The 25,507-nt window shown below is 36.6% G+C and overlaps 1 protein-coding gene across 1 annotated transcript; it reads right to left on the bottom strand.

The window, feature by feature from the left end:
- Positions 1 to 1,128: 1,128 nt before the first annotated feature.
- Positions 1,129 to 21,222, bottom strand: LOC136026374 (kynurenine 3-monooxygenase-like). The gene is made up of 5 exons (XM_065702959.1): positions 21,134 to 21,222; positions 13,877 to 14,048; positions 7,325 to 7,576; positions 2,505 to 2,594; positions 1,129 to 1,327 (listed from the first exon to the last, which is right to left on the bottom strand). The coding sequence occupies exons 1-5, from the start codon at positions 21,220 to 21,222 to the stop codon at positions 1,142 to 1,144; spliced, it is 789 nt and encodes a 262-aa protein (XP_065559031.1). The 3' UTR covers positions 1,129 to 1,141.
- Positions 21,223 to 25,507: the final 4,285 nt, after the last annotated feature.

Below are 25,507 nucleotides of genomic sequence, written 5' to 3'. Positions count from 1 at the left end.
TTTTTTAATGAATTTCTGATCGTTTTTCAAATAATGACGGGAAATCAAGCTTCCGTCCATGGAAAATTCCATACCCCAGAAGAAAATTCTTCTTCACACGTAAAATACCCCTACTCCTCCTCCCAGAAAATATCCCCCGGACAATGTCATCCTCGCTAAAAAAAAAATCACCAGAAAAATTTTTCGTCTGAAAATCCTCCTTAGCATACTTTCATTTGAATTGACTTTAATTGCCGATCATTTCTCAAATTATGTCAGTAATCCCTCTTTGTGTAACATTTCGTCCAGAAATCACTCCAATCCTCGCGGAAATCTTGCCTTTCTTGGAAAAATCCTCCATAAAATTCCAACCCCGCTGAAAATTTCCCCCGGAATATCTCAATATGTTAAATTTAGTTGACAAAACAAACTAAGACAAATAAAAAGAATTCCACATAGGGATTCTGGCAAATGCCTCCAGTGTAAAATTTCCTGTACTTAACGGTTATATGAAAGCCTTTCTTGAATACTTGATGCTATATGATAAACAATCTAACAGAAAGTCATGATACAAATAAAAAGTATTAAAAGTTATGACACAGGTTTTTTCAAAAACTTCAACAATTGTATTAAAGAAAGGCCAATTGGAAATATCACATTCTCTTTCTATAATGCAAGAAATAAACAATCCAATAGAGAAGGACTCTTTTAAGACCGTATGAAGTCAAGCCTACACTGTCTTGAATAAGTTCTCAAGTATTGCAATTATTTTGTTCTTTGAAATAAAATCAGGCCTATTCGTATGCAGGGGCGTCAATTTCCGAATATGTAGGGAGGGGGTGTATTATTCAAAATTTAGGAGGAGCAATTTTGTTACATTCGATTTTTTTTTTACCAAAATACGTGCTTTTCAATGAAAATACCAAGAGATCATTTTTCAAATTTCAGTGAGGGGGAATCTAATGGGGGTCAAAATCTAAAGCCTCCTCCCCAATTGACGCGCTTGTAAAGACAGATTAATTTCAACATATCTTTGAGGAAGGAAAATGGATAAAAACTGGCAAATTGCTTGAAAACTTTTGGAAATAATGGAAAAGTTGCACGATTCTGGGGGAGTAGACCCTGAAGTTCCTTCCCGTCCGTCCTTGTGTGCCTGTTCACACTAAAAGGATTTATAAGGCATGTTAAGAGAAGAACAAATACATACCTCTATGTAGTTGTACATTGCTAGGTCACATATGGCCTCGGCATCTGGATTTCTAAACTGGGAAAATTCTTGCAGCACTTTTCCCAAGTCGTTGTCATGCTTGTCCAGTAGCTGATTAAATATAAAACAGTCTTTCAATCCCTGGTAAAAAAAAAATTAGAATTAATTAGTTGGTATACATTATTTTATACAATTATTTGATATAAATTACTTGATATATAGTGTCTTAATACTGGTAGGAAGAATGGAGTTTATAGGGCCCACGATGAATAAAGAAACGTCTAAGTCTCGTTTAGGTTAGGAAGGTATTAATAGTAGAATTACAATTGCAGACTTAAGCCTTTACAGAATTTTATTGAAGACTTTATCCACATTTATAAATAGTATTTAGATGAATTTTGTCCTAAGCAGCGCAGCGAAGGCTATGGAAGAAAATAATATTAAACAAAAGGTAAATTTCACCTAAACTTAGAATATACAGATGATTTAATGATAACCAAACCTGCCCTTGAAGTTTTTGAGACTCCAGGGTGCCAGAGTAGATTTGGAAATATATTTCCAAACCTATTTTGAGATCTTCAACATAAAGAAATTTTTTTTAAATGAGCCATTAAACAGCTCTATATTATGATGATTAAATGCTTACAATTATGAAGTCATTTATCAATCTTGAACATGAAAATGCAGTTTTTTCGTAGAAAACGATTTTATATTAAAAATTATTCTTGTTAATTACAAAAGATTTCTAAATACGAGCGATTTTCTTTACAATGAGCCAATAAACAGCTTTAAATTATGTTTCAGTGCCCCGCGAGCTATGGCGGAAAGAACAGAAAGAAAAAAACAAACGTTTTTGAAGTTTTAAAAGAAACTACGTATGCCTAAGATGTATGATCATAAGACTTCTAAAGCTCTAAAATCTGCATTAAACCTATTTAGTTGATCCATGGGAGCAAACAAACAAATTTTTGGGGTAAAGAAAGGGGTTGGTTTTAGGCGGCTTTACTCCAGTGAAGCAAGGGTATGTGCCTAAGTGAAAAAAAAATATTTTAAAGCCTAAACATTTTAGACTGTCAATGGTACACCCACTCCCACACGTTAATGTATATGCTCATCTGTAGCGAGGGTACACCCACTACCCCTATCACCATCTCCAAGATTTCTCAAAACATTAAACATTATCTAGTTTGCATTATGATTTAGTAGTGGTTGAAGCGTCTAAACGGAGGTTTGGTCTTTTCTAGCCCTTCCCGGCACTAATTCTGGTTCAGTTCAAGATCTATAGGTGAGTGTTCACTTATAAATTTAAAGCACTTACAGCATTCATTCCTTGTCCATAGAAAGACACAATGGCGTGAGAAGCATCACCCATAATCACACATGTGGAGCCAACGTGATATGGGCTGCACTAAAAAAGAAATAGCACCTATAAATTTCAGACTGTGAAGTTTGCTTCTCATATAATGTGAGAAGTCTGAACGAAGAAATGAGTTTCTGAAGAAGTACAAAATTTGTTAAAAAAGCATCCAAGGAAAAATTCTATGAAAGTGAAATGGAGTTAAGAAAAAAACATTGAAAAAGTTGAATTTCAAGCGTCCTCTTCGAGTAAGTACATGCAAAACATGCATTATGAATTAAATGCATCATTTAGGAAGAATAATTTGAAGAAATATAGTGAAACAACATAAACACCTTCTGTTGAGTGATAAACATGACTAGTAAAGTAATAGCCATAAATCACACAGAATCTATCATTGAGCAGAGGCTAGTTCAGAGGCTGAGTACATTGAGCAGAGGCTGAGTTGGGCTGCATACCATTCGACAGACGAAAACAACGTTTCCTTACCACGTATTGTAAAGAAGGTGATTGACCCTTATTGGAAGAAAACTTCGGCTAAAGAAAACTAAGTTAAATGCCCCAAGTGATACAAAACATGCCCTCTCTTCAACAATTTATGAATTTTTATTAGGGTACTCCTGGGGCATAAAGTTTTTCTACTAGACAGATTTCTGCCAATAGGTACAGGCAAATACTTGACATTGCGTCCTATTCACTTTATCAGCATCTGTAGATATTTCATCTTGATTATCTTAGCTAAAGGAAAAGAATTTACTATATAGTCTAATAAAAATCATGTTTTATATTGTTAGAAAGTTTTAATGTTTAAAGTGCTTATTTTATGCATTATGGTAAACTTTAGTAAATCATTAAAGCAAAATATTGCCATCAACATATTTAAGGCTTGCTGGTGACTTTAATAGGTGAGGAATATGTCAGCTGTCAAATTATGTATATCAAATGTTCCTTATCATGCTTGTCAGCCATACTCAATTATACTGTCAATCATCATACTTGTCGATCATATTTGTCACATTTTAGCTCTTTTCATTCAAAGTTATGCATTGAAATCGTAAGTACCACTGAAAAACCTCCCTGAAATTGTACAACCAATAGCTTTGTTTTAACTAAGATTTAAATGAGAATGTTTCTCATTTTCATGTTTTTATTAATTTTTTAACCTTCTTGCTTACCAGTAAGGGAATCTCCCTTTCAGTAACATAATCACAACTTAGATACCAATACAGTTATGAAAACTCGATTTATTTTTGGGACACAGTGCACGATAGCGATGATAGCGGCTGGAGACAGGAAACTGGTATTGCAAACTGATATAGCGGAAAGTAGTAGGTAAAACATATGCAACAAAACAAAATTGCATTCCCGTTTATGATGTTGTAGTACGATCTACGCGTCAGAGCGTGGGCTTAGAGGAGCTGCCAAATTCAGAGCTCTGTACCATAAGATTCTCATGGGTAAGATAGGAGTTTTCATAACTGTATTGGTATCTAAGCTGTGACCATAATCCATATTACAACTTTGTCACCTAAATAGATATCTGATAATAGAGAAAAGAAATCAGAACATACTAGTAAGCGAACAACCAACAAGAATCGAATATGAATGGTGGCAACAAGTTTACGATCTTGACAAGTTTTTTCCTATATTCTTCATAAGCCTAGAAAGAAACTCTGGAAAATCTTGCTGGTTGGCATGATAGAAAAAGTGCACGGATCTTATGAAAACCAAGATTGTCAAAAGTCTAATATGAAGGAAAACGTCAATGAATCATACATCAGATGCAAGACACGCTCATTCATGTGCTAATTTACTAGGTATATACATAGGCCCTGTTCATACATGTTGATAGCACATGAATATCCTTTTTTAACGCTGAAAATTACCATTGGACTCGGTTATATATCCCTAAACATCCCAGTTTAAACCAGCTTCAGAAGGCTTCCAGTCCCTGAAGTTACTTTTTGACTACCCAAAAAGGCATAACTTTCCCCTTGGGTAATCCTAAAAAAATTCAGAAGGCTAGGGTCTGAAACAATATTTTTCGCTAGAAAAGAGTCGTTACTTCCTCAAATATTACATGGTGCTAGACATTTTGTATATTTCTGGCAAAAAACAAACAACATTTTTAAAAGAAAGTTTAAAAGAAACTACGTATGCCTAAAATATATGCCCATAAGATTTATAAAACTCTAAAATCTATATAAACAGCCAGTGAAAAAATTGAAAATTATGCAAATATTTTGGTTGAGACCTTTGTTTGACCGTCCTCAGTACAGATAAACTGAAAAAAAAACAACCAAAAAACAAAACTAAAATATGATGACCCTTTCTCAGTGACGGTGAAAGGGTAATTGAATTAAAAACACAAAAAAAATGACATTTCACAGTTTCATCTTACTTACACCACTCTTAAAGGCTAATCGCTTTCTAGGTAGATTATTGTCAGACATGTGTTTTGTGAGAAGTTTATTAACATATTCTAAGAAAAATCAAATATTCTCATACCATGTGACGGCGTAGTGGATGACGCTGAGGTTTCCAATCTAAGGTTTCTTGGTTCAATCCCGCGTCTCGCAAGGAAGATAAATGTTTCTATACACATTTAATTTTTTTATGGTTTTGAATCATTTTCTAATACCTATTTCTGTCTGGCTGAAGAAGACAATTCTGCTATCAGCCGTAATTTTAGTTTTTTTTTGTTTTGTTTTTTTTTCTTTACCTTTGACCGAAGATATAAGACGGGAGCAAATTAAACCTATTTAGCTAATTCATAGGAGCAAACAAACAAATTTGGAGGGAAAGAATGGGGTTAGGTTTTCGGTGATTAGGTGATTTAATTCGATGTGGATGCTAAATTACTTATAAGTGAAACACCTTTTGCGTTCAGTAGTGGGTGCTAAATATTACTTAACTTCAGCATTGGTAAAATAATGCAACCAGAGATCGGATGATGGTACGAATCATGGTGATTTAATTCGATGTGGATGCTAAATTACTTATAAGTGAAACTCCTTTTGCGTTCAGAGGTGGCTGCTAAATATTATTTTACATGAGCATCAGCATTGGTATAATCAAACAGTTCGTGGTAACGAACTGTAGTAAGGAGCGCCCCGGCTGAATAGTAACCAAAACTCTAAAAAACGGAATTTGATACCAATAGTTACATCAAAAGAATTGCATTTTAATGCTGATTTTAAATATATAAGTTTCATCAAGTTTAGTCTTACCCATCAAAAGTTACGAGCCTGAGAAAATCTGCCCTATTTTAGAAAATAGGGTGAAACACCCCCTAAAAGTCATATAATCTTAATGAAAATCACACCATCAGATTCAGCGTATCAGAGAACCCTATCGTAAAAGGCCCAAGATCTTATCTACAAAAATGTGGAATTTTGTATTTTTTGCCAGGAGACAAATCACGGATGTGTGTTTATTTGTTTGTTTTTTTTTTTCTTTTTCCCAGGGGTGATCATATCGACCCAGGGGTCCTAGAATTTTGCGAGAGAGCTCATTCGAACGGAAATGAAAAGTTCTAGTGCCCTTTTTAAGTGACCAAAAAAATCAGAGGGCACCTAGGCCCCCTCCCACGCTCATTTTTTTCCCAAAGTAGTCGGATCAAAATTCTGAGATAGCCATTTTATTCAACATAGTCGAAAAACCTTATAACTCTGTCTTTGGGTACGACTTACTCCCCCAAAGTCCCTGTGGGAGGGGCTGCAAGTTGCAAATTTTGACCAGTGTTTGCATATATTAATGGTTATTGGGAAATGTAGAGACGTTTTCAGGGGGGTATTTTGGTTGGGTGGGGGGAGGTTGAAAAGAGGGGGCTATATGAGGGAAATTTTCCATGGAGGAATTTGTCATGGGGGAAGAAGATTTCCATAAAGGGGGTGCAGCATTTTCTAGCATTATTTAAAAAAAAACAATGAGAAAATAAATATGAAAAAGTTTTTCAACTGGAAGTATGGAGTAGCATTAAAACTTAAAACGAACAGAAAATATTACGCATATAAGGGGTTCACCTCCTCTTAATACCTCACTCTTGACGCTAAAGGATTTTTAGTAATTTCAACTATTTTCTCTACGGCCTTTGTGATTCAGGGGACAAAATTTAAGCTTTAAAGCAAAGAGTTATTGACGAGGTATTGACGAGTGGGCGGACCTTCTCATATACGTAATAAAAACATACGAACATAGAAGTTTGTTACGTAAGCTAATTCGTAAGTTACGAATATCTTTTACTAATGAAAACGTTCGTAAAAACTAAAAGTTCTAGTTGCCTTTTTAAGTACCCAAAAAATTGGAGAGCAACTGGGCCTCCTTCCCCTCCTTTTTTTGCAATCATTCGATCAAAATTATGGAAAAGCCATTTAGCCAAATAAAAAAATATGCAAATTTCGCTTTAATTATTCATCTGCGGAGAGCCGAAATCAAAACATGGATTAACTAAAAAACGTTCAGAAATTAAATTAAAAAAAAAAACAAGTTTTTTTAACCGAAAGTAAGAAGCGACATTACAACTTGAAATTACCCCTGCATGCGGTTTTCCCACATTCAAAATGCGTTTGTCTGGAAAAACTTCAACGATCTTCTCGCATTGAGATCGCGGTTATCGTATTTTGTTTATCCGCAATCCACAGCGTGGGTGCTCCACAAGAAGGTAATTCACAATGTGGGGACGAAAGGTAAGTAAAGTATTTAATCGATCGATTGTGTGACAATCTATGTTTTGAGATAAAACAATTTACAAAGAAATTATGGAAATAAGAGGTACTTACTTTAACAGATATCATTGGTGATGGCTTTGTAGCAAAGAAATCCTTCACTAGTTTTTCCTTGCCAATTAAGGGAATAGTATCCCGATAGGGAATTTCAAAGAAATCTATCAGCTTAGAAGGTGTGTCTAGAGAGTCGAATATTTCTTGTGGCATAAATAATGTCACCGTCCAAGATTTGTCTTGATTCGGCAAAGCAATCATCATGAACTGTCCTCGCGGCCAGATGTGAAAATGGTTCTCTGGCATCTTGAACTGCACAGAAATAAAACTTAAAGCGACAACTTAAAAAAATTGTAGGCGGGAGCTCCATTAGAGAGCAGGCCATGAGAGCAGGTTATTCCACTCGAAATATACAAAATTAAAAAAAAACATGCACCATAAAGGGAAGAATTTTTTCTATCGGAATATGGAAAGGGCTTTTTTAAGGTCTTGATCTCTCAAAAAAGTTAAATAAAAAAACAAGTTCTTTCAGCTGAAAGTAAGGAGCACCATTTAAAGTAAAAACTAACAGGAATTATCCTGTATATCGGGGGGCACCCCTTCTCCTAAATGCCTCGCTCTTCAAGTTAAAATATTTTCGAAAATTTATATAAAGAACAATTCCTGTTCCTTTTAAGTTTCAATGTTGCTCCTTACTTTCGGTTGAATTTTTTTTTCTAATCATTTTTCAAGCAATGCAGCGAAATCCAGCATCCCTCCATGGAAAATTTCCTCCTCCCACAGAAAATTCTTCAAAGTTCCTACCATATAAAATACCCCCCTTCCAGAATATTTCCGCTGAAAATTTCCCCAACCTATGGAAAACCCATCCTACAGAAAATCCCAACCCCACTCAAAAGTTTCTCTAGAACATTTTTACATGTTAAATTTAGGCAGCAAAGACAACTTAAGACAAACAAAAAGAATTTGGCAAAGGAATGCTGTTACATTCCCCCCGCATAAAATTTCATCTGAACACCTCACCCCCAGAAACATCCATCCCCATGGATAATTTCTATCGAAGTTAATTCCCCCAAATCAAAAATTGCCTCTCTCCAAAGAAGAAAGATATCTGTATACTTCCCAGTGACAAATACTATACGTAAACAATGGGTAAATTTTGTAGCTTACAGCCCTTTCTCTAGGGCCTGTGGGGGGTCATGCTATTCCCAAAGGTATATTTATTGGACCTTTCAACTATGCTGAACAAAATGGCAATCTCAAAATTTTGTTCAGACGCTTTTTGAAAAAAGGGAACGTGGGCGAGGGGCTAACTGCCTACCCCTCCCAATCTTTTTTGTTACTTAAAGTGGCACTAGAATTTTCTATTTCCAACTAGCAGTTGGTGTGGCGCTTCGGGCCCCCCCCCCAAGACCACCCGCGCGCGTAAGTCGTTACGTGCCATGTTAGTTATGCGCCATTGTAGGTTTGTCCCTGTGTCCCACCTGTGAATATAGATATATATATATATATATATATATATATATATATATATATATATATATATATATATATATATATATATATATATATATATATATATATATATAAATATATATATATATATATATATATATATATATATATATATATATATATATATATATATATATATATATATATATATATATATATATATATATATATATATATATATATATATATACATATATATATATATATATATATATGTTTTTAACTACGTAAAACTTGCGAATATACAACATTCTTCGCTGACAAATTGTCTGTGCATATAAAAAGCCTTATTATAACGACGGCCTATGCAAACTCTCTTTTTACAAACAGACAAACATGCATACATACAACTTATTTTTATATGGATAGATCGATAGATTGATATACATATATACTATAAATTAACTACGTAAAACTTGCGAATATACAACATTCTTCGCTGTCTCATTGTCTGAGCATATAAATAGATTGTCAAGTTTACTGACCCTCGAACATGCAACACACAATTGTCCATGGAAAAAACAATCTGTATTAAGATCTATACCACATTTTTCTAGTAATTGCCTTTGAGCTTTGTTGATGGTGATTGCAAATGCTAATCGAATTAGGAATTGCAATCTTTTTAATTGAAAAGGCAGATCTGTTGGAATGATGGGATTGCGAGGAATAAGAACAGCCTCACGCTCAAAAGGCCCTGTCAAGATTGTTGCCTCTATTAAGTTTTCCATCGTTTTTTTTACGGCAAGTCGCGTGCCATTGCAAAGCTTTGGTGGGTTAATATTTCGTAAGACTATTATTGGTACGCCTATTTTTAGTTTTAGCAAGTGTGGTGGAAACCCTGGGAGATCCAGGGAACTTAAAAATTCAGATGGATAATTAACTGCTTCATTTGGTTCCAGAACTGTGTCGACTGACCTGTAAATTACTTCCTAGTCTCGAATCTTGGTCAAAATAATATTGATGATTTCGTGCACGTCTTTATTCTTGGCTGCCAATATCGCTCGTTCACTGAGCCAGTTATGATTTTATTCATTCATAATACCTATGATTTTATTCCGAAATACCTTTTCAACCAATTCATTTTTGGACGTCATTAAATTCAGAATTCAGCAGGCAATTGTATACGTCCTGAAATTGAGTCTACTGGGAGCTTTCCGTTTCCAATTGCCAGCAATTGATCTGAAAATATTTCACCAGAGTCATCGTTTTGCAATCAGACACGCATATTTATAATTAATTTTAATGTCTTTGCGTGTGCCTGCAAATTAGAATGATTCAGGCAAGCATTCATTTCCTCCGCAGGTGATCCATTCATTTCGTCTGCAGGGGTTGATCTAGGTATTATAGGTAATGTTTACCTGAAATCTCCCGCAAGCAATATTAATGTGCCGCCAAAGGGATTCGAATTTCCTCGCAAATCTAGTATTGATTGCTCCAGAGCGTCGAGCGAGTTTTTGTGTGCCATTGTGCACTCATCCAAAATAATAAGTTTCCATTGCTGCAATTCTTTAACCATCCCAGATGATTTGGAAATATTGCACTTGGGAGTTTCTGTAGAATGCAAATTCAAAGGCAATTCCAAAGCGGAATGAGCAGTTCTTCCACCAAGCAGCAACGTTGCGGCTATTCTGGACGACGCAATTGCCAACGCTATCTCATCTTTTGATCAAAGTGATGCCAGAATCAGTTTTATCACAAACGTTTTACCAGTACCTCCTGGCGCATCCAAAAAGAAGATTTCTCAAAGGTTGTTATCTACACAACGCATTATCTTATCATAAATGTCTTTTTGCTCAGACGTTAACTTAGAAATATTATTTTGTACATACAACAAAAGATCAATCGTGTTGTAACTTTGTTCACGATCCAATTCTACACATGTCGAAACAGCAAGATTACGATTAGGTGAAGGCATTCCCAAATCCTGAAAAGGTTTGTTTGCCATACATACGCACCAATCTTCAATAATGACTAAGGATTAGTTATAAATTTCTGATATAAAATCAAAGGTCATATCTGACGTCTGTAACCGTATTCGAAGGAGTATATCCTTGGCCATTTTCGATTTATATTTCTCCCATAACTCTGTATAAGCTGAAGGAGAGCACAATGTTACATTGGTTCCAAATAATGCAAGAATTTGACTCGGAGTTGACGTTTCTCACGTGTCATTGATGCAGTTATCCCAGTGCTGGTCATTCTCCAATAAATTCAGAGCTTAGCATGGACTACAATAAGTGTCATGTATAGTACCGTTTACAGTTTTCAAATACTCAAAGGATATCGGACCCAGTACATTCACCAAAAGCAAGTGGAGAAAGAAGCATTTATGTTGATTGGGTTGAATGGTGTAGAGTCTTCTTATCGCGGTATCTTCGAAGATGGTAGGTTGGCCGTCGACTGACTTACCCTGTTTTCGAGGTTCAAATGATTTCTTTTTAGCATTCCGCGTGTAATATGAAGGTACTTCAATATACAGCAGTTTTTTTCACAAAAGAATCATTTTGACATAACGAAAAGAAAGCAGTTAACGATGTATCCGGTGGATTCAGGGCTCTTGGTTGCACGTTGGATTCCAAAAAATAAACACGTTGTCCATTCTGTAAATGTAACGCTAAGTGAACAACAGCTGGACTTCGTTCATGTATCGGAAATGAAAGAATTCGCCAAACAGCTTCATTACTGCTTATGTATCTTCCAGCTTGATATTGTACGATTTCATCGATATCACTGATTTCGGATTGCTAGCAAAAAACTGCCAAGTCGCTGCTTTTTTTAATGTATTTACAAATGCATTTGATCGCCTTTACGGAGTTGCAGCATTCAACGTTTATTTGAGCATTAAATGTTTTTGATAATAAAGGTGAATATGGAACAACCCATTGGTTATCTACTTCGATGGTGGTACCGTTATGCTTCTTTGTTATTGCTGTTTTACCGCCATCTTCAGTAGATCTTCTTCAATATAGTGGGTAACCATCATTGCCGATAATTGTGTCAGGTACTATAAGTCGAGGATAATGCTTTGTGCACCTTCCTTTGGCCATGCATGGTAATTTTTCATTCAGTGCACCGCAAGGTCCATGTATCATATTTTCTACGAAAATATCATATAAGCCCTTATCGACATTTTAATCAGGTATTTCAGCGGAAAACACATCGTCAATTTCATTAGAAGTGATTTTATCATGTAGCCAGATTAAAATATATGCGTGTGGCAATCCTCGTTTTTGCCATTCCACTGAGTACATCCAGCATCGCACTGACCCAAACACTTTAAGTTTTACTATGTAGTTTATCAGTGATTTCAACTTTTGCCGGAAGACAAGGGCCGTAATGTCATGTCTATGAACCACCGATTGTCCTTGAAGTAAAAGCTGCTGTATCTCGTCCCAAGATTGATTACATGTAAATGTAATAAATAAATCTGGACGACCATAGAGACGAACATACGCAATAGCATCTTAAGCATATTAATGCATATGACGGGGACTGCCAGCATGATAAATTTGCCCTTTTACTTTGAAAGTAAGCATAAATTGATCTTGATTTTCGATTTGGGCACCAAACGACGTCATTTGGATACATGATTTATATTTTCTGATGTTTGATAAAAAACGCTTATATTCTGACGTAGTTCCAGTAAGCAAAGTCTTCAATGGCTGTGGTGGTGCAGCCAGTTGAGAAAGTTTAACTTTTTCTGAGGCGCAACACATTCCCATTGTTTCACCATTAGCTTTCAAGGCCTTGCAATAGGGACAAATTTTAGACATAGTCCCGATTTGAACAAATCTATTCAAGCTATAATCATCGACTGGGCTGTACCTGAATGCCAGGCGATAATTTTCAGGTTGCCCTTGTGATTCCTCGGCAAGTTTTCTTTTGGCATTATCTCTTTGAGCCTCAAGCCTGTTTTCACGCTGTTCTTGTGATTCCTCAGCACGCTTTCTTTTGGCATTATCTCTTTGAGCCACGAGCCTGTTTTCACGTTGTTTCTGTGATTCCTCGGCACGATTTTCTTGGTAATTTCTCTTTGAGACGCAAGCCTACTAAAATTTCTCGCACGATTTGATTCCTCGACTGTTTCTTCTGCCATTGTAGGATTTATACTAAATATTATCTTTTAATCTCAACCCTTATATACTTATAATGACGTCATATACAAAGCCTTATACACTATAATGACGTCAACTTATAATGATGTTATATAAAAATGACGTCAAAATGCATACATGACGTAATAATGCTCAATCCTTATAATGACGTCAGTCCTCAAACATACATACAACTTATTTTTAAATATACAGATTAAATGAGTTGTCTCCCGATTTTGTAAGATTACTCGGACGATACGCTCACCTCTTGAAAAAAAACCATCAATAAATAAACATGCATCCATGATCTTTCTTCCGGCAAAAATTACAAAGTTCCAGATTTGTCAATATAAGAGCTTGAGATCTCTACAGCAGGGTTTTATGATATGCCGAATCTAATCGCTTACTTGCTATGAAGATCAATGGTCGTTTTGGGGACGTATCTTCCTTTTTCCAAAATTGGGTAAATTTTCTCAGACCCTCAACTTTTGATTGTTAACATCAAGTTTAGTAAAACTTTGTTTATTTTGAATCAGCATAAAATATTTAATTTTTTTGATGTATCTGTTGTTAAGAAAACTCTGTTTTTTCTGAAAATCCTGTTTCAGTCACTATTGAGTTCAGTTACAATCTCAACACTGATTGATTTAAAAAAAAAGCATCTGCTTATAGGTTACCGCAGAATCACATGTGTATTGTAGTATTTTTATTTTACCCAGAGGTGATCGAACTAATTGTCGCAAAAGATCATGAAATCTGTTGTTTTGTCTGTGTTAATTTTCTACTGCTTCTATTACTAAGAGCTCACTGCAGCAACAAGCCGCCCGAGGAAAATAAAGCTGTGCACGCAACTCCTCCACATTAATTTATTTTAAAAATCACTCTTCACACCTTTTCATAAAATTCTGACCAAATTTGAGGATTACCTACTTTTCGTTTGGCTCAACATGGATACAAAATAAAAAAACAGGAAAACGAATCAAATAAACGTAAAAAAACATACATTGCCTTTTTCATCAGGTGGTATGCACATTTCCATGTAAACTGTTGGAATATATGTTTGACTATAATTGAACATGGGCATTTTCATCATTTGTTTCCTAATGGTCAAATATGCTCCATCACAGCCAAGAATCAAATCCGTTTTTGTCTCTTGGGCTTCCTTGCTTGTCAAACTTCAAAAGAAAAACCCAAATTTTTCAACTAAAATTCTTCGTTTGTTTAAATGTTGGGAAGACAGTTACCTTAAAATGGTTTTTAATCGTACCTGTGGGTGTGTTACCAGCTCAAATAACCAGTCGGCGTAAATTTAAAGTAACCTTAACTTTTTTAAAGGGCATTTATCCTCCCACACACACAAAAACAGAAAAATATAAGCGAAAACCAGTTAATTGATGTTGTAAAACTGGTCAGATATCGCCGAAATCGTACAATATCAGGCTGGAAGAAACATAAGCAGTAATGAAGCTGTTCTGCGAATTCTTTCACTTCCGATACATGAACGTAGTCCAGCTGTTGTTCAATTAGCGGTACATTTAAAGAATGGTCAACGTGTTTATTTTTCGGAATCCAACGTGCAACAAAGAGCCTTGAATCTACCGGATACAAAGTTAACTGCTTTCTTTTCGCTATGCAAAAATGATTCTTTTGCAAAAAAACTGCTGTATACTGAAGTGCCTTCGTATTACACGTGGAATACTAAAAATAAAGTATTTCAACGTCGAAAACAGGGTAAGTCAGTCGAGGGCCAACCTACCATCTTCAAAGATACCACGATAGGAAGACTCTACACCGTTCTCCCCAATCAACATGAATGCTTCTTTCTACGCCTGCTTTTGGTGAATGTACCAGGTCCGACGTCCTTTGAGTATTTGAGAACTGTAAACGGTACTATACATGCCACTTACCGTAGTGCATGCCAAGCTCTGAATTTATTGGAGAATGACCAACACTGGGATAACTGCATCAATGACGCGTACAAAACGTCAACTCCAAGTCAAATTCGTGCATTGTTTGGCATCATACTAACAACTTGCTCTCCATCTGCTCCTACAGAGTTATGGGAAAAATATAAATCAAAAATGTCTGAATATATACTCCATCGAAAAAGGTTAGAGACGTCAGATATGACTTTTGATTCTACATCAGAAATTTATAACTACACATTAGTTATTATAGAAGATTTGTGCGTATGTATGGCAAACAAACATCTTCAGGATTTGGGAATGCCTTCACCTAATCGTACAGCTGCTGTTTCGACATGTGTAGAATTGGATCGTGAACAAAGTCACAGTACGAGTGATCTATTGTCGGATGTACAAAATAACATTTCCAAGTTAACGTCGGAAAAAAAAGACATTTATGATACGGTAATGCATTGTGTCGATAACAACGTTGGAGGAATTTTCTTTTCGGATGCGCCAGGAGGTGCTGGTAAAACATTTGTGATAAAACTGATTCTGGCATCAATTCGATCAAAAAATGATATAGCGTTGGCAATTGCATCATCCGGAATAGCCGCAACGTTGCTGCCTGGTGGATGAACTGCTCATTCCGCTTTGAAATTGCCTCTGAATTTGCATTCTACGGAAACTCTCACGTGCAATATTTCCCAATCATCTGGGATGGGTAAAGTATTGCAGCAATGCAAAATTATTATTTGGGACGAGTGCACAATGGCATACAAAAAATCGCTCGAGGCTCTAGATCAATGTTTGAAAGATTTGCGAGGGAATTCGAAACCCTTTGGCAGCACATTAATATTGCTTGCAGGAGATTTCAGGCAAACATTACCTATAATACCTAGATCAACCCCTGCAGACGAAATGAATGCTTGCCTGAAAAATTCTAATTTATGGGCACACGTAAAAACATTAAAATTAACTACAAATATGCTTGTCCGATTGCAAAACGATTACTCTGGTCAAACATTTTCAGATCAATTGCTGGCAATTGGAAACGGAAAGCTCCCAGTAGACTCAATTTCAGGACGTATACAACTACCTGCTGAATTCTGTAATATAAAGACGTCCAAAAATGAATTGATTGAAAAAGTATTTCCGAATATTCTCAACAATTATAAAAATAATAAATGGCTAAGTGAAAGAGCGATTCTTGCACCCAAAAATATAGACGTCCACGAAATCAACAATATTGTTTTGACCAAGATTCGAGACCAGGCAGTCCTTTACTAGTCAGTCGACACAGTCTTGGAACCAAATGAGGCGGTTAATTATCCATCTGATTTCTAAATTCCGTGGATCTTTCAGGGTTTCCACCACACGTGCTACAACTAAAAATCGGTGTACCAATAATACTGTTAAGAAATATCAACCCACCAAAGCTTTGCAATGGCACGCGACTTGCCGTAAAAAAAAAACAATGGAAAACGCAATAGAGGCCATCTTGACAGGGCCTTTTGAGGGTGAGGCTGTTCTTATTCCTAGCATTCCCATGATTCCAACGGATCTGCCTTTTCAATTTAAAAGATTGCAATTCTCAATTCGATAAGCATTTGCAATCACCATCAACAAAGCTCAAGGTCAATCATTAGAAAAATGTGGTATAGATCTTAATATTGATTGTTTTTTCCATGGACAATTGTACGTTGTCAGTTCGAGGGTCGGTAAAGCTGACAATCTATTTATATGCAGCGACAATTGGACAGCGAAGAATGTTGTATATTCGCAAGTTGTACGCAGTTAATTTGTATTGTATCTATCTATCTATATAAAAACGAGTTGTGTGTATGCATGTTTGTTTATTTGTAAAAAGAGCGTTTGCATATGACGTCATTATTAGTACATACGGCTTTGTATATGCACAAACAATGGGAAAGCAGAGAATGTTGTGTATTCGCAAGTTTTATGTAGTTCGAAACATATATATAAATCTATCTATATTCATAGGTGGTACACAGGGACACAACTACAATGGCGCGTAACTAATATGGCGCGTAACGACATACGCGCGCGAGGGGGCTTGGGGGGGGGGCGAAGCGCCCCCACCGACTAGGTGCCCCCCCTCCAAGCCCCCCGCGCGCGTAAGTCGTTACGCGCCATTTTAGTTACGCGCCATTGTAGTTGTGTCCCTGTGTCCAACCTATGAATATAGATAGATTTATATATGTGTTTTGAACTACGTAAAACTTGCGAATATACAACATTCTTGGCTTTCCCATTGTCTGTGCATATACAAAGCCTTATGTACTAGTAACGACGTCATATGCAAACGCTGTTTTTACAAACAAACAAACATGCATACACACAACTCGTTTTTATACAGATAGATAGATAGATAGATGCAATACAAATTAACTGCGTAAAACTTGCGAATATACAACATTCTTCGCTGTCCAATTGTCGCTGCATATAAATAGATTGTCAGGTTTACCGACCCTCGAACATGCAACGTATAATTGTCCATGGGAAAAACCAGCAGTATTAAGATCAATATCAAATTTTTCTAATGATTGACCATGAGCTTTGTTGATGGTGATTGCAAATTCTAATCGAATTGGGAATTACAATCTTTTCAATTGAAAAGGCAGATCTGTTGGAATCATGGGTATACGAGGAATAAGAACAGCCTCACCCTCAAAAGGCCTTGTCAAGATTGTGGCCTCTCTTACGTTTTCCATTGTTTTTTTTTACGGCAAGTCGTGTGCCATTGCAAAGCATTGGTGGGTTGATATTTCTTAACAGTATTATTGGTACGCATATTTTTAGTTGTAGCACGTGTGGTGGAAACCCTGAAAGATCCACGGAATTCAAAAATTCAGATGGATAATTAACCGCCTCATTAGGTTCCAAAACTGTGTCGACTGACTTGTAAAGGACTGCCTGGTCTCGAATCTTGGTCAAAACAATATTGTTGATTTCGTCGACGTCTATATTTTAGGGTGCAAGAATCGCTCTTTCACTTAGCCAAATATTATTTTTATAATTGTTTAGAATATTCGGAAATACTTTTTCAATCAATTCATTTTTGGACGTCACTAAATTACAGAATTCAGCAGGTAGTCGTATATGTCCTGAAATTGAGTCTACTGGGAGCTTTCCTTTTCCAATTGCCAGCAATTGATCTGAAAATGTTTGACCAGAGTCATCGTTTTGCAATCGGACACGCATATTTGTAGTTAATTTTAATGTTTTTACGTGTGCCCATACAATAGAATTTTTCAGGCAAGCATTCATTTCATCTGCAGGGGTTGATCTAGGTAATATAGGTAATGTTTGCCTGAAATCTCCCGCAAGCAATAAAAGGTTCTGCCAAAGGGTTTCGAATTCCCTCGCAAATCTTTCAAACATTGATCCAGAGCCTCGAGCGATTTTTTGTGTGCCATTGTGCACTCATCCCAAATAATGAGTTTGCATTGCTGCAATACTTCACCCAGCCCAGATGATTTGGAAACATTGCACGTGAGAGTTTCCGTAGAATGCAAATTCAGAGGCAATTTCTAAGCGGAATGAGCAGTTCTTCCACAAGGCAGCAACGTTGCGGCTATTCCGGACGACGCGATTGCCACCGCTATATCGTTTTGATCGAATTGATGCCAGAATCAGTTTTATCATAAAAAGTTTTACCAGTACCTCCTGGCACATCCAAAAAGAAAATTTCTCCAACGTTGTTATCGACACAATGCATTATCGTATCATAAATGTCTTTTTGTTCCGACGTTAACTTGGAAATGTTATTTTGTACATACGACAATAGATCACTCGTACTGTAACTTTGTTCACGATCCAATTCTACACATGTCGAAACAGCAGCGATACGGTTAGGTGAAGGCATTCCCAAATCCTTAAGAGGTTTGTTTACGATACATACTTACAAATCTTCTATAATAACTAAAGTTCAGTTATAAATTTCTGATGTAAAATCAAAAGTCATATCTGACGTCTCTAACTGTTTTCGATGGAGTATATCTTCGGACATTTTTGACTTATATTTTTTCCATAACTCTGTAGGAGCTGATGGAGAGCAAGTTGTTAAAATGATGCCAAACGATGCACGAATTTGACTTGGAGTTGACGTTTCGCACGCGTAATTGATGCAGTTATCCCAGTGTTGGTCATTCTCCAATAAATTCAGAGCTTGGCATGCACTACGGTAAGTGTCATGTATAGTACCGTTTACAGTTCTCAAATACTCAAAGGATGTCGGACCGGGTACATTCACAAAAAGTAGGCGTAGAAAGAAGCATTCATGTTGATTGGGGTGAATGGTGTAGAGTCTTCCTATCGTGGTATCTTTGAAGATGGTAGGTTAGCCGTCGACTGACTTACCCTGTTTTCGACGTTCAAATACTTTATTTTTAGTATTCCACGTGTAATACGAAGGCACTTCAGCATACAGCAGTTTTTTTGCAAAAGAATAATTTTTGCAAAGCGAAAAGAAAGCAGTTAACTTTGTATCTGGTGGATTCAGGGCTCTTTGTTGCACGTTGGTTTCCGAGAAATAAACACGTTGACCATTCTGTAAATGTACCGCTAAGTGAACAACAGCTGGACTACGTTCATGTATCGAAAATGAAAGAATTTGCCAAACAGCTTCATTACTGCTTATGTATCTTCCAGCCTGATATTGTACGATTTCGGCGATATCTTTGATTTCGGGCTGCAAGCCAAAAAATGCCATGTCACTGCCTTTGTTGACGTATTTACATATGTATTTGATTGCCTTTACGGAGTTACAGTATTCAACGTTTATGTGTGCATTAAATGTTTTTGATAATAAAGGGGAATATGGAACAACCCACTGGTTATCTACTTCGATGGTGGTACCGTTATGCTTCTTTATTATTGCAGTTTTACCGCCATCTTCAGTAGATCTTCTTTTATATTGTGGGTAACCATCATTGCCAGTAATTGTGTTGGATACTAAAAGTCGAGGATATTGCTTTGTGCACCTTCCATTGGCCATGCATGGTGAATTTTCGTTCAGTGACCGCAAGGTCCATGTATCATATTTTTAACAACAATATCATATAATCCCTTAGAGACATTTTCATCAGGTATTTCAGCGGAAATCACATCATCAATTTCGTTCGAAGTAATTTTATAATGTAGCCAGATTAGTATATGTACGTGTGGCAAACCTCGTTTTTGCCATTCCACTGAGTACATCCAGCATCGCACTGACCCAAACACTTCAAGTTTTACTATGTAGTTTATCAGTGATTTCAACTTTTTCCGGAACACACGGGCCGTAATGTCATGTCTATGAACCACCGATTGTCCTTAAAGTAAAAGCTGCTGTATCTCGTCCCAAGATTGATTACATGTAAATGTAATAAATAAATCTGGACGACCATAGAGACGAACATACGCAATAGCATCTTAAGCATATTCATGCATATGACGGGGACTGCCAGCATATGACGAAGGTAAAATTGTTAATCTTCCAACATTTGTGGTATTACCGTCATTTACAACTGCATCTTTCAAATGAATGTATTGTTCAGAGCGGGGCTTGGTCTGATTCAGGCGGATATATAGCAAACGTTCTGATTCAATTTTAGCATACATATCAACGACATATTGGTGAAACAATTGACGGCATTTTAAATTATAATTCACTTCATCCTGCCGAATCATTAATCTATAGGAATAATAATGCATTGCACTGCATTTCTTAATCATTTCTTTGTTAGTGGCTGGATTCATCAATTTAATATTAAAGTGATAGCCGTCGGCTCCATCCCAAAAAATGATAGGATATTGTAGGGCATCGTAGCATCGATGAGTTTCAGCAATTCTTATCAACTGAGCGTTTCACTTATGAAGAATAATATCTCGAGGTAAAAACTGATCACCGACCATAACGATTGCCACTTCGTCGATAGTTGGAGGATTGTTTCTGCGCACATGTTCGCCAGGAGGCGTTTTGCATCGGAAATAACAATTTTATGCGTATCAGTAGGCATCAAATTGACGGCTGTTTTGAACAGACGCACTAAATTATTATTTTCGTGGAAAAGATGTTGCAATTGGGAAACGATTGTCCTTTCAACGTTGGGAGAAATTTCGCAACATGCATTCAATTCAGAATTTCTATCACTGATGAAGTACAATTGTAAAAATTTAAGATTCTCGCCTGATAATGGTAGAAGGGACCCTGCTCTATGATAAATTTGCCCTTTTACTTTGAAAGTAGACATAAATTGATCTGGATTTTCGATTTTGGGATCCAAACGACGTCATTTGGAAACATGAGTTATATTTTCTGATTTGTGATAAAAAAACGCTTAGATTCTGACCTAGTTCCAGTAAGCAGAGTCTTCAATGGCTCTGGTGGTGCGGCCAATCGAGGAAGCTTAACTTTTCCTGAGGCGCAACACATTCCCATTGTTTCACCATTGAATTTCAAGGCCTTGCAATAGGGACAAATTTTAGACATAGTCTAAAATAATTTTAGACATAGATTTGAACACATCTACTCAAGCTATAATCATCGACTGGGCTGTACCTGAATACCAGGCGATAACTTTCAGGTTGCTCTGATTCCTCGGCACGCTTTCTTTTTCTACTTTCTCTATCAGCAGCAAGCCTGATTTCTTGCTGTTCTTGTGATTCCTCTGCACGCCTTCTTTTTTCACTTTCTCTTTTAGCAGTAAGTCTGGTTTTATGTTGCTCTGGTAGTTCCTCGGCATGCCTTATTTTTTCACTTTCTCTTTTAGCAGCAAGTCTGGTTTCGCGTTGTTCTGGTAGTTCCTCGGCACGCCTTCTTTTTTCACTTTCGCTTTTAGCAGCAAGTCTGGTTTTATGTTGCTCTGGTAGTTCCTCGGCACGCCTTCTTTTTCACTTTCTCTATGTCGTCATTATGACGTTGACGTCATTAAAGGCATTTAAGATATTCGTTCACAGAAAAATGTTTAATTGTAAAATGACTGATGAACCTACAATGGCAACAGCCGAGGAAGCTGCTATGCCGAAAAACTTGCGGCTGATAGAGAGAGTAAGAAAAGAAAGTGTGCCGAGGAATCACAAGAACAGCAAGAAAACAGGCTTGCGGCTAAAGAACGCAAAACCGCGCAGTTAGATGAAAATCCACCTGGACAGCGAGAGTCAAAACATATCAAAACTGAAAATGATAGGGATGATGATTGGGTTTGGGATTTTGACTTGGATAAGGTCATCAATGCCTACCAGATTTTAGTTAAAAAAACAAAGGTTCGGCGATATATATTTCACACGCGTTCTTTTCTTACTTTCTCTACGATTGCCACTGAAGTGACAATCGTTGAAGTGACTTGCGGCTGATAGAGAAAGTAAGAAAAGACAGCATGCCGAGGAATCAAAAGAACTGCATGAAAACAGGCTTGCGGCTGATAGAGAAAGTAAGAAAAGAAAGTTTGCCGAGGAATCATTACAAAAGCGTGAAATTAAGCTTGCGTCTTAAAGAGAAATCACCAAAAGAAAGTGTGCCGAGGAATCATTACAAAAGCGTGAAATTAGGCTTGCGTCTCAAAGAGAAATCACCAAAAGAAAGTGTGCCGAGGAATCACAAGAGCAAACTGAAAATTTTCGCCTGGCATTCAGGTACAGCCCAATCGATGATTATAGCTTGAGTAGATGTTTTCAAATCGGGACTATGTCTAAAATTTAACCACCAGAGCCATTGAAGACTTTGCTTACTGGAACTACGTCAGATTCTAAGCGTTTTTTTTATCACAAATCAGAAAATATAACTCAAGTTTCGAAATGAGTTCGTTTGGTGCCCAGATTGAAAATCCAAATCAATTTTTGCCTACTTTTAAAGTAAAAGGGCAAATTTATCATAGAGCAGGGTCCCTTCTACCATTCTCAGGAAAGAATCATAAATTTTGACAACTCTACTTCATCAGTGATAGAAATTCTGAATTGAATGCACGTTGCGAAATTTCTCCCGACATTGAAAGGACAATCGTTTTCCAATTGTAAGATCTTTTCCGCGAAAATAATAATTTAGTGCGTCTGTTCAAAACAGTCATTGATTTGATGCCTACTGATACGCATAAAATTGTTATTTCTTGTGACAAAACGCCTTCTGGCCAACGCTGACAAAACACCTCCTGGCCAACATGTGCGTAGATACAATGCTCAAACTATCGACGAATTGGCAATCGTTATGGTTGGTGATCAGTTTTTACCTCGAAATGTTATTCTTCATTAGCGAAACGCTGAGTTGGTAAGAATTGCTGAACCTCATTGATGCTATGATGCCCTACAATATCCAATCATTTTTTGGGATGGAGCCGACGACTATCACTTTAATATTAAATTGATAAATCCAGCCACTAACAAAAAAATGAATAAGAAATGCAGCGCAATGCATTATTATTTCTATAGACTACTGATTCGGCAGGCTGAAGACAATTATATTTTGAAATGCCGTCAATTGTTTCACCTATCTATCGTTGATATGTATGCAAAAACTGAATCAGAACGTTTGCTTTTTATCTGTCTGAATCCGACGAAGCTCCTCTCTGAACAATACATTCATTTGCGAGATACAGTTGTAAATGACGGTAATACCACAAACGTTGGAAGATTAACGATTTTACCTTCGTCATATGCTGGCAGTCCCCGTCATATGCATGAATATGCTCAAGATGCTATTGCGTTTGTTCGTCTCTATGGTCGTCCAGATTCATTTATTACGTTTACATGTAATCAATCTTGGGACGAGATACAGCAGCTTTTACTTCAAGGACAATCGGCGGTTTTTAGACATGACATTACGGCCCGTGTCTTCCGGTAAAAGTTGAAATCACTAACAAACTACATAGTAAACCTTAAAGTTTTTGGGTCAGTGCGATCCTGGATGTAGTCAGTGGAATGGCAAAAGCAAGGATTGCCACACGCACATATACTAATCTGGCTACAATATAAAATTACTTCTAATGAAATCGATGATATGATTTCCGCTGAAATACCTGATGAAAATGTCGATAAGGGTTTATATATTATTGTTGTAGAAAATATGATACATGGACCTTGCGGTGCACTGAACGAAAATTCACCATGCATGGCCAAAGGAAGGTGGACAGAGCAATATCCTCGACTTTTAGTACCCAACACAATTACTGGCAATGATGGTTACCCACAATATAGAAGAAGATCCACTTAAGATGGCGGTAAAACAGCAATAATATAGAAGCGTAACGGTACCATCATCGAAGTAGATAACCAGTGGGTTTTTCCATATTCCCCTTTATTATCAAAAACATTTAATGCACACATAAACGTTGAATACTGTAACTCTGTAAAAGCAATCAAATACATATGTAAATACGTCAACAAAGGCAGTGACATGGCAGTTTTTGGCTTGCAGTCTGAAATCAGTGATATCGACGAAATCGTACAATATCAGGCTGGAAGATACATAAACAGTAATGAAGCTGTTTGGCGAATTCTTTCATTTCCGATACATGAACGTAGTCCAGCTGTTGTTCACTTAGCGGTACAATTATAGAATGGTCAACGTGTTTTTTTTTCGGAATCCAACGTTCAACAAAGAGCCCTGAATATCACCGGATACAACGTTAACTGCTTTCTTTTCGTTATGCAAAAATGATTCTTTTGCAAAAAAACTGCTGTACACTGAAGTGCCTTCGTATTACACATGGAGTACTAAGAATAAAGTATTTGAACGTTGAAAACAGAGTATGTCAGTCGACTGCCAACCTACCATCTTCAAAGATACCACGATAGGAAGACTCTACACCGTTCACCCCAATCAACATGAACACTTCTTTCTAAGCCTGCTTTTGGTGAATTTACCCGGTCCGACGTCCTTTGAGCATTTGAAAACTGTAAACGGCACTATACATGAAACCTACCGTAGTGCATGCCAAGCTCTGAATTTGTTGGAGAATGACCAACACTGGGATAACTGCATCAATGACGCGTGCGAAACGTCAACTTCAAGTCAAAGTCATGTATTATTTGGAATAATACTAACAACTTGCTCTCCTTCATCTCCTACAGAGTTATGGGAAAAATATAAATCGAAAATGTCCGAAGATATACTCAATTGAAAACGGTTAGAGACGTCAGATATGACTTTTGATTTTACATCAGAAATTCATAACTACACTTTAGTTATTATTGAAGATATGTGCGTATGTATGGCAAACAAACCTCTTCAGGGTTTGGGAATGCCTTCACCTAATCGTACCGCTGCTGTTTTGAAATGTGTAGAATTGGATCGTGAACAAAGTTACAGCACGAGTGATCTATTGTCGTATGTCTTTAAGCACAGATGTCTTTGTCTATATAGCAAAGATGTCTATATAGATAGATGTCTTTCGAACTTTTACGTAGTTCAAAACACATATATAAATCTAATTATATTCATAGGTGGTAAACAGGGACACAACTACAATGGCGCGTAACGACTAACACACGCGGGGGGGCTTGGGGGTTGGCGAAGCTCCCTCACCAAGGGCGCTATATACATATATATATATATATATATATATATATATATATATATATATATATATATATATATATATATATATATATATATATATATATATATCTATATATATAAAAATAAGTTGTCTGTGTGTGGATCTGTGGCAAAAACTACAAAAAAAACTAAAAACTAATAAAAAAGTTAAAAAACTAAAAAAACTAAAAAAAGG

The sequence above is a fragment of the Artemia franciscana genome, chromosome 1, assembly GCF_032884065.1.
Source record: "Artemia franciscana chromosome 1, ASM3288406v1, whole genome shotgun sequence".
Classification (NCBI taxonomy): Eukaryota; Metazoa; Arthropoda; class Branchiopoda; order Anostraca; family Artemiidae; genus Artemia; species Artemia franciscana.
The sequence above is the reverse complement of the archived record's forward strand: the minus strand, read 5'-3'. Positions and strand labels throughout refer to the sequence as shown.